Below are 10,772 nucleotides of genomic sequence, written 5' to 3'. Positions count from 1 at the left end.
TCAACACTAAATTATATTCTATTTCAGGATTCAGGGGAAGGTTTATTCAGAAGTCTTCTCTACATGTTTCGCTACCCCTTTGTGGTTTTAATGTTTCTACTGAACATATTTGCTGATCCACCGCCAAAAGTAACAAACTATCTAAAAAGTCAGGTAATTATTTTCCTTTTAAAGCAAAAATAAATTATGATTCTCTTATGAACAAGCATATATAAGTGGCTTACATACAATCAAGGCCATATATACTTGTTGAAACCAACCATACACTAATATTCTGCTACATTCTATCTACATCACAGTTCTCATACATCTTGCAATGTAATAACTTGTTTCTGTAGTAAAATATAACACTTTTTTTTAAAGATCCGTCAAGAAATAATTTCTCAAAGTAACCTCATTAATATACTGTCCCATTAAAGTTACAGATGTTAAATTGTACTGAAATTACTATGACAATGAAATTAGGAAATGGCTATTTTGGTAGATTAAGATACAGGTTCTTTTAAAATCTGTGTATATATATATATATATATATATATATATATATATATATATATATATAGGATATTTTAGTATTCTATTACATTGAAATATGACATCCACTAATTAAATTGTTCTATTTTTACAGAAACTATGCCCAGAGGTACAAGCCTCATTTGCCTCAAGAGTGATTTTTGGATGGTTTGATCAGCTGATATGGAAGGGTTATAAGAAATCGTTGAATGTTGCCGATCTATGGGACTTACGTCATCAAGACACTTCAGCTCAGATAGTAAGACGATTTGAGAGAATCTGGGCAAAGTATTATGGTGAAGATACTGAGTAAGTTAAAATATCCCTTCCAGCACAGTCGGAAGATTTAAGGTAGACTTTTGTGTAACTGTTGTCTTGAAATATCAGACTAAAGTTGAATTAATTGTGTTGAAGACTATTTGTATAAGACTGATGTATGGCAACTAATAGTTGACATGATAATAAACTTGTAAAAATAATTTTAAAATGCCATCACTAGAATTTAAGCACCAGCATTATACTGCATAAGCTAATGCATATAGTGTCCAATGAGAACTCTACATGGATATTAAGAAATACACTCCTTCTCAGTGACTTCTAAAAGTCTTCTGTGTGGTCTAACTTCACACTTTCTATAGAAGAAACAAAGACTGTTGAAGCTTTGAAACACCTGAAGCTGTATTTCCAACAACTCAGTTTTCATCGACTAATGAATTGAATTCTGATTGGTAAATTGTGATACATCGACTGTTGTGATATGCTGACTGTCATGTCTAAGAATACTTAACATTTATAACATTGGAGGTTTGAAATATTTGGCCAAATAAAATGAAATATTCTTTATTTATACAGACAAAGTTAGGGTTATAACTTATAAGGGAATCCACCTGTTTGGGATAAAGACAACTTCACAAAGTGGTACAAGGGGGTTCTCGACAGTACCTCATATTGAGGTTTAAATAATGTAATTACATAGTACAAGTAAACGAGCTCTACGAGACAAGTGCTCTGTAAAAAGAGAGAGAGAGATATAGATGCTCCCCACGCAGATTCAGATTTCGGAAAACTGAAGAGAGAGATAGCCATCATTCACAGTCACATTTTGGATGACTACTACCCGGGCAGCTGACAAAGGTCGCTGTGCCGACCAATTAGGCCATTTCCCGGGATCTCAGGTCATATTAAATTTTCTCTGCCTATCGAGACCATTCACCCGATTTTACATCATTGTCTATGGTGCGGTACAGCCAGCTTATCGAGTATTAGAGAACAAACAAAATTAATCTAATTAATGAAATTAAATCTTATACTAATTAAAGAGAGTTTTAATTTTCATACAATTATAAAAGGGATTTTTAAATACGTTGTAATTTTTTTATAAATGAATGGTTTTTAATTTGTTAAAAACAAAGAAAAAAACTTATACCAGAATAATATTGTTATTGTTTTAATACATTAATATGCAGTGAATTAGTTTTGAGATATAATATTAAACTAGTTTATAGTAAAAATCATTACAGAAAGTACATTTACATTAACACTTTTAGTGGATTGGGCAAATAGGGTACAGAGTTTGGATTATTAAGCGTTCATTCTGCTAAGGTTGCCAATAAACCTAAGCTACACCATTGAAAGTAGGAGTGAATATGTACATATATTTTGTGTTGAAGGTTGAGATTAAATGGACTTAGTTCACTTATGTAAGTTTTATAAATTGGTATTACTATAATTTTTATATAAAAAACTAACTTTTATTGCCCTATAATGAAATCTTGATACATAATGTGGTAAGGACTTTAAAAATTAATGTCTAAAATTTGTTGTTTTAACTTTTTTTTAATAAATTAAAAATAAAGAAAAGAAATGTTAAGATCTTTAACCAATTTTTTCTAAACTATAGTCCCAATCTGTTTTTATATAACTGGGCTACTATAATAAATGCTTATTTTTATGTTCTAGTGTAATATTCTATTTTAATATATTGCTATTTGAATATATTTACAGGGCTGTTAGCAGTGGAGGGTACAAGAAGTTTAAATCATATGGAACACTCAAAAATACAAGTAATGTTAAAAAGAAGAGAGTCACTATTCTATGGCCTACTTGGGGGACTTTTTGGGGCTCAATTATTTCTGCAGCAGCAATTAAGGTCATAGGAGATATTGTATCGTTTGTTAATCCACATATTTTAAAGTGAGTATATTTAAGAATATATTGAATTTACTTAGATAAAGTTCACTAAAGATGTTAATGAAACATTTAAAATTTTTTTCTTACTACTTGATTTTGATTTAGAGTTGGTTCTTCTCTAACAAACGAACTGGTTCTTAATGAAAAGAAAACAGTCCAGCTAACCTTTACTACCAGAAACAAAAACAACACTAACATAACACTACCAGATATAGAATCAAAAAACAGCACAAAGTACCTTGGAATAACAATAGATTCTTCCCTGTCCTGGACAGCGCACATAGACGGCCTCTGCAAAAAGCTCTCATCATGCACTTATGTCATTAGGAGACTAAAACAAATAAGTGGCTTGGAAGCAGCAAAAACAGCATACTTTGCCTTATTTGAATCACATATGAGGTATGGTATTGCAACCTGGGGAGGTACAAGTAATACCAATCTAGAGAGGATTCTGGTACAACAAAAAAGAGCAATCAGATGCCTTGCAAATATCGCCCCACGAGAAAGCTGTCGAGACGCTTTTAAAGAGCTAAAGATCCTCACAGTAGTATCACTTCACATTCAAGAAGTGATTCTACATGCTGTTAATACAGCACAACTCAGGCATAGAGACATGCACCAGCACAATACTCGTCATGCTGCAGACTTCACACTACCAACTCACCATCTCAGCCTGTTTGGAAGGAAACCCTCATACAAGGGAGCAGCATATTTCAACCGCCTACCAGACCATCTCAAACAAGAACCAATCAAGACACTCAAGAGAAAGCTAAATCTATGGCTACAAGACAACCCCTACTATACAGAAAAGGAATTTTGTGACAATTAAACATGTTTATTTTTATGAATCTAATGACCACTGACTCGATGTACTGTTCTCAAAGAATATGTCATTAAAGTATATTGTCTATTGTCTATTGTCTCTTGTTTAACATGTGTAGCAAGTAACCTTCTCTGGATATCTCGGATATTGGAACACTTTATTTTTTTATTTGGTATTTGATCTGGTATAGTTGATTAAATACAAATTCCACCTAAGCAAGAACAAATTAAATTCAAATTAAATGCTAGTTAAAAGTTAAAATAAAGGCAATGAATACAGTAGAATATATCTAACTTTACACCCTGCATTCATAGTTTAGTGCAACAGAAGAAAAATCTACTTAAAATTTTGTATTTCCTCTTTCTTCTGATTTTCTTTTAAAATCTAAAAATTATGAAGTCAATAAAAGTCTTTTACTGTTTTTGTTTTATTAACGTATTTTACCATAAACATGTTAACCTTCAAATTTATTTTTAGAATAGGACAAATAATCAGTTTTTCTAAATTGAAGTATTAAATATTAACTGTTGTGGATTTCACTGTCGTTTATGTATATACCTCACTGAACAGTTATGAAGTTTGTTGTTATTTACTGTTACTATATATTATTATTAATACTGTACCTTTTTGTGCAATTTTTGTAAGTGATCTGTAAACCAGAAATATTAAGCAGGTTTTTGTGAAACACCCAAACATGATTTAGTAGCAATGAATTGGCTCATAAACCTGGTCATGTCAAACATAGTTCAAGTTTTGTTATTTCTGAAACAAACGTCTGTTTCTTAATTGTAAAATAACTGTTTGTTCCAACATCTAATCCTATTGTGATTTAATTGAGTGTTAGGAGACAACAATGTGTATCAGATAACTGTAGACCTATTGTTGTGTAAAGCACTACAGGGTGTATGACTCATTCTATTTCAAGCAGAAAGGAATTCACTGAATAATAATTTGAGTATAGTGTGAAAACTTAGTTAGTTAATGCACTAACTGTATGGAAAATTTAAAGACAAATTAATGTTCATGCTGGAGATGAAGAACGCAAAAACTGTTTGGAAGAGAAAACTTGTTGAACAAGTCCAACATTTGGATCAAATGGTCCAAGATACTGTTGTAATAACATCTAAGATAATAAAACAAATATGTGGTCAATTGATTTTATAGCTGTCTGATGAGCACATACTCAATAATTGGCTTCAGCATTATTGTTCTCTGTTATTGAAAAAATATTACAAAGACAATTTAAAAATAATTGGGAAAAGATATGAGACGTGGTTTCTGTATGACATCCCAGAAATGAAGCAATCACAAGAATTGGTAAACCTAAGTTAAAAAAACAAAAAACAAAACAGTCTTCAAAAATATAAATATTATGATCACTGTGATTTTTTACCATAAAAAGAGGTATCATATGAAATTCTTATAGTTGTGATGAATGTAGTAGGTTTTTGTGAAGCTTTGAAATGGTGTGGGGAAAGCCATTCAAAACAAAAGAAATTCACTTCTGGAGTCATCCTCAGCCATGACAACAAACATAACTGAACTGGTGTAATGAAATAGCTTTTGAAGGATTTCAATGGCATTTTCTTTACCACCTGGTGTATACAAAACCTAGAGCTGATCGACTTCCACCAGCTCTTTATAGAAGACGATACTAGGATGAATGCTTCAAATAAATAGTCACATTAGTTTTAATTTATACCCCATTAGAGGAGAAAAATCAGTCCTCTTAGCAGGATAAATTTTTTTATTTTTACAGCTTGATGATCCAGTTTGTAGACAGTAAGGAGTACATGTGGAGAGGTCTTGCCTATGCAATCGGCTTGTTCATTTTTGCAGAGTTGCAATCCATCTTCTACCATCAACACCTGATTGCTATGTACAGAGTTGGTCTCAACTGGAGGATTGCAATCACGTTTGCTGTTTATAAGAAGGTATAAATTATTTTACAGCTTGTTTAGTAGTGTTACAATAGTTTTAGTTGCAGTGATAAACTATTAATACCTATTGTCATTATTGTCATTACTGCACATGACATGAAAAATTCTGAGTCTGACTAGCAACTAGTAATATTGAAATGAAATTGATGAAGTTATTTGCAGTCTCTGCGTATCTCCAATGCAGCCCGCAAGAGGTACACAATGGGAGAAGTGGTAAATCTGATGGCTGTGAATGCTCAGCGATGTAATGACTTTGCATTGTACTTTCACTTTACGTGGACCACTCCGTTAATCGTCCTTGCTGCTCTTTATTTCCTCTGGCAGATCCTCGGTAAACTAGTCTTATGTTAAAAAAATTTAATGTAGTAGAAGATATAAAAAATATGTATAAAATATTTATGTCTAACTGGATATATAATTTTTCCGCTTTATTCTTTAAGTTGTCAAATATTGAAAAATCACCTATTTCTCTACTTTGTACAATAGTTCCATATAATGTGATTGAAATGTAATGTGACGTATAAGAATTAAAAAACTGTCATAACAAAAACTTAAACGCAATCAAAAAGAAAAAACCACAAACAAATTAAAATTAAAATAATTTATGAGTGAGTTTTCTAGTATTTCATAAAGGAAATTCAGTGCAATTAGCCAATATTGGGAATGAACAACTGATGTATAATTTGCTATGCACTGAAAATTATCGATTCTGTGCTCACATGAAATGCCACTTCTACTGTATTTCTGTTTTAGTAAGTGCAACCATTGGATACTTTCTGATGAACTATGGATGAGCCATACCTCTCACATTCCCTTGCATTCAGTAAAAATACAAAATAAAAACATTAAAGAAGAAAGAGCGGTTTTCCTGAACATTCAAACATTAGTTTGAAAACTCAATACTATTATGTAACTAGGTGACAGCACTTCAGAAATAATATTTCAAGCACCTTAGTTAATACAAAACTGTAGTCAGTCTTTAGATTTTTACCTCTTGTTATTTTCTTTTTGTCTGTTGTACATGTAAAATCTGTGGACATTATGAAATTATAAATTATTTTAGAATATAAGTTATATTAACAAATTTTGTTTCAGAAAAAATCTTAGTCTATATAAGAAGTATTATATAATATATTACTAGTCTACTACTATCAGATATAAACTGAGTTACTGGCTCAAACGGAGTCAACTGCTATGAATATATGAATTATCTTCTAAAAACTTAATTGACAGGTCTAGCAGCATTAGCCGGACTCGCTGTCATGCTCATCATCATTCCAATAAATGCTCTGATAGGAAAAAAAGTAAAACTTCTGCAGATGGAACAGATGACATATAAGGATGAAAGAGTCAAACTGATGAATGAAGTGTTGACTGGAATCAAGGTTAGATATCAGCTTAGCTTATACTAAATTTGGTGTAGCAGTAAATTACATCAAACTATGCTCAAATACCCTTCCTTGGCTTCTGTTCCTATTTTAGCCTATTGATTCCATAAATACTATGGTTTGTACATACTGTCCATAAGAAGTAAGTGTGTCTTGAGTGGTGATCTCAAGCTATTTTACTCTATCAGTATATTTAGTTCCTGTATTTTCTTAATTTAGCCTCTTCTCTATAAAATCTCCAAAAATAAACAGCTGCATGCCTGTACTCTCATTTATTTTGAGATAATTTCAATGGAAATATGAAATGGCATTATTGTGCAACATTATGAATACACTAGAACATACCCGCATCATCGCCCGCAAATTTTATGTGACCTTCCATAATATATTTGATTGAATAGCTCCCACGATTTCAGTAACACTTGAATTATTTTAGACAAATGTAGAGGAACTTCAAAGTTGAAATTATATCTTTTTTAGTGAAATTACTATTGATGTTATATGATAGAGTCCTATAATATTTTTTAAATAAAATTAATTGTAGTTGTAGTGCTATAACATCATGCACCAATTGTCCATTTTTCAGTGTTCATGATTAATAGGACCAGAAATTAAGCAAAACTGTGAGAAATTTTTATTTTAGATATTGCACTTATAGTTCAAACTAATTATATGTCCAACACAAAATAGGAATTTGCTATTTTCCCCGAGAAATTGTATATGTGTATGTGTGTGTGTGTGTAATTTTGTAATGAGGATCCATTCAAAACAGGAGAGTTTTCTAAATTGTATTTATATAGATATTGTAATTGAGAATTAAAAACTAAAATTAACATCAATAATACTAACACATTTCAATACTTAAATGATGACAGCTGTCATTCATATGTGAAAATAGTACACGATACAGTAAAGTACATGTTCTTGCCTCCCAATCCATGTTTGCTATCTATATCATACTATTTCCTTGGTCCAATCTAGGAATTATATCATTATTTATATACCTAATCATTATCGTACGTCGTAAAAATTGCATTTAATGTTTCGTGTATTGCTTTGTGATTCTATTTTCTATAATCACGGACTCACTGTGTTCGCTTCTTTCCTAAAGTTGTAGTTATGGAGTAATTGGTTTGTTGAATCATGTTAATGCCCAGTCCCTCCCTTTTTGTTCCTTCATCTACTGTAAATATGCCGTTCCACGATGTCTAAGGAAATCAAATTCAATAGCTTAGGCTATATGAACACATTCACAATTGTATTCAATAAGTAAAAACTAGAATAAATTAATTAGTTTGCCTTGTTGTTCTACTAGATGTCAGCACTTCCTTGATCCAATGTCGAGTGTTTGCACCTCAGTGAATTCCCTCCATTTCTTTAATTTTAGTTGTCTTTGGTTACACAGTCATGTAAGTCACAAACAATAAAATGAGTGTAAATCTATGTCATTTGTGTACATATGGTATTTTCAGTGAGTAGAATAGTACTAATGCCATCAATGAATAATACTATCGGAGGTTCAAGAATCAAACCTTTGCGACTGCACATAAACCAACTGCTTGCAGGTCTTAAAGCTCTACGCCTGGGATCCAAGTTTCAGAAACCAAATTCTTAAGATTAGAGAGAAGGAGATTAGAGTCTTAAAATCAGCTGCAATGTGGAATGCTTCCATCTCCTTTCTTTGGTTCTGTTCTTCATTCCTGGTAAGATTTGTTATACATCACTGTAAATCACTAATATTTTCAGAGTAGGTTAAATTATTTCATCATTGTACTAACTGATGTTTGTGATACCTCATGGGATCAAATATTTCTGTACAGATATGTCTTGTGTAATTTAAAGTTATATAAATATAGTACATTTGTACTGTAAAAAGTTGTTATTTCCTTGCACATACTTTTCTTTGTAAACCTAAGAGCTGTTATATCTTCATTATTGAAAGAAATATCAAAAAGGTGCCATAATAAAAAAAGTCTTAAAATTAATGTTCTATAGAAAATAATAGTCTGAAGGGCATTCAATATGAAAAAATAAAGTTATCATTATATGGCTGCAGTTTTTAAGTTTGATGTGTAGCCTATATTTTTAAATGTCTCTAAAATCATGGAAAGGTTTCCCACTTAAAGATTGCTGTCAGATTAATAGTTTCCAAGATCAAAATGGTGGCCCCAAAAAAATCCTTTACAATATGTATTTATATTTCTTTCTGTGCAGGTGTCTCTTGTCACTTTCACAGTATTTGTGATGATTGATGAACACAACATTCTCACCTCAGAAACAGCACCAGAGATGTAGTGCTGTATATATATAGTGCCAAGACAGTTTAAAGTGCAGTGCCAGTTTTTTCCCCTATAAACACCTCTCCTGCAGGAAATTTATATTGAAAACAATGGAAAATGCTTGATTAAGTATTTAGAATAGACATAAATATAATTTTTCATTTTAGCAGCATTAATAGTATAAATAATATAAAAAATAAATACATACATTTTCACTGTGTGTATAGGCACATGTTTTTCCTGCAGAGCAAAAACTGGTAAACAACCTCAAAAAGCACTTAAAATTACTTAAAACCACAACAAATAAGTAACTTTTTCTGGTAGAGATTAATATAACAAACCAGGTTGTTGTGTGAAAGACTATCTCAAATAATTTACTGGAATGCAGTAAGCACTAATGCATGACAACCTGAAATTGACTACAGCAGTTATTTCCTGTTGGGAACTGTGACTCCCACCACTGCCCAATATTGCAGCTGCAGACGGCATTACCAACTGGGCTCTTATCTGCCAGCTGTCAATCACTAATGTAAACAATAACATATTGGGCCACAGATCAGATTTTTGTATGCTATATAATTACTGCTTGACTCCAATAATTAATGATAATTATTAAGTATAATATATTGTATATTTTACAGTAGTAATAATAACAAACTATGCATGTATGTATCAGTAGCAACTCTTGATTAAATGAACATGAAGGACTGGCAGATATTTTCATTGAGGTTTGAGTCTTGACCTCAGGTCAAGGTAACTCAGTCATTAGAGCACTAATTTATTAAGCCTGGTTCAAATCCAGCTGAGATACTTATATTTTCGCCTTGGAGAAATAAAATTACACAAAGTATAAAAAAATACACAGATAAACCTGACACATACTTTTCTTATTATATTGTAATAAGAAAAATTGTATATACATATATAAAATTATAAGATGACAGAAATTAATACTTTTAAAGATGGTGATAACGTTTTTGCAAAAGTAAGAGGACATCCATACTGGCCAGCAAAAATACTATCAATTTTTAATGAACATAATCACTCACTTTATAAAGTGGAATTTTATGGCACGGGCGAATGGGCTAATGTACAGAATAAAGACTTATGTAGCTATATTGAAAATAAAGAGAAATATGGGAAGCCCAAGAATAAAAATGCAAAATTTAATATAGCCCTTGAAGATATTGAACAATCTTTAAGTGGTCCTACTGAGACAGAGAGATCTGAGTTTGTGGATGAACAGAAAACATATAATGAACAAAACGACTGGCTAAAGAACAATGACCTGGACGACAAAGTTGCTGAGTATGCTTGTGAGCTACACACAATTTTAGGGCTTCTTATACAAAAATACGGGCCTGAAAATTTTAGCTCACTTTTAAAACTAAATGTAAAAATTCTGGAGGATTTCAGCCAACATATGAATGCTAAAAAAGAGTTAATGAGCAGAAATGAACATGCATGGGAAGAATATAAAGAATTACAGAAGGCTTATGAAAAAGAAAAAATAACCAGACTGGAGGAACTCGAACTGTCAATTTCACTGGAATCTGAAATTGAAGTTGAAGTCAAAGGGTACAAAGATAAAATAAAACATGTTTCACAAGATTTGGAAAACTATGTAGAGGAGCTTAAA

General features: G+C 31.6%; 2 protein-coding genes across 2 annotated transcripts in view; both read left to right on the top strand.

Annotated features, from left to right (window-relative positions):
• The first annotated feature begins 33 nt into the window (after positions 1 to 33).
• Positions 34 to 6,496, top strand: LOC124357025 (putative ATP-binding cassette sub-family C member 13). The gene is made up of 4 exons (XM_046808395.1): positions 34 to 153; positions 629 to 822; positions 2,518 to 2,706; positions 5,286 to 6,496. Exons 1-4 carry the CDS (start codon positions 64 to 66, stop codon positions 5,464 to 5,466), a joined length of 654 nt encoding a protein of 217 aa, XP_046664351.1. The 5' UTR covers positions 34 to 63; the 3' UTR covers positions 5,467 to 6,496.
• LOC124358225 (multidrug resistance-associated protein 1-like) overlaps positions 5,668 to 10,772 on the top strand; it is a 28,303-nt gene continuing 23,198 nt past the window's right edge. The window contains 4 exon segments of the mRNA XM_046810518.1: positions 5,668 to 5,710; positions 6,700 to 6,851; positions 8,420 to 8,557; positions 9,069 to 9,133. Coding sequence (XP_046666474.1) covers positions 5,668 to 5,710; positions 6,700 to 6,851; positions 8,420 to 8,557; positions 9,069 to 9,133 — 398 coding nt within the window.

Source organism: Homalodisca vitripennis, chromosome 3 (assembly GCF_021130785.1).
Source record: "Homalodisca vitripennis isolate AUS2020 chromosome 3, UT_GWSS_2.1, whole genome shotgun sequence".
Classification (NCBI taxonomy): Eukaryota; Metazoa; Arthropoda; class Insecta; order Hemiptera; family Cicadellidae; genus Homalodisca; species Homalodisca vitripennis.
The sequence above is the reverse complement of the archived record's forward strand: the minus strand, read 5'-3'. Positions and strand labels throughout refer to the sequence as shown.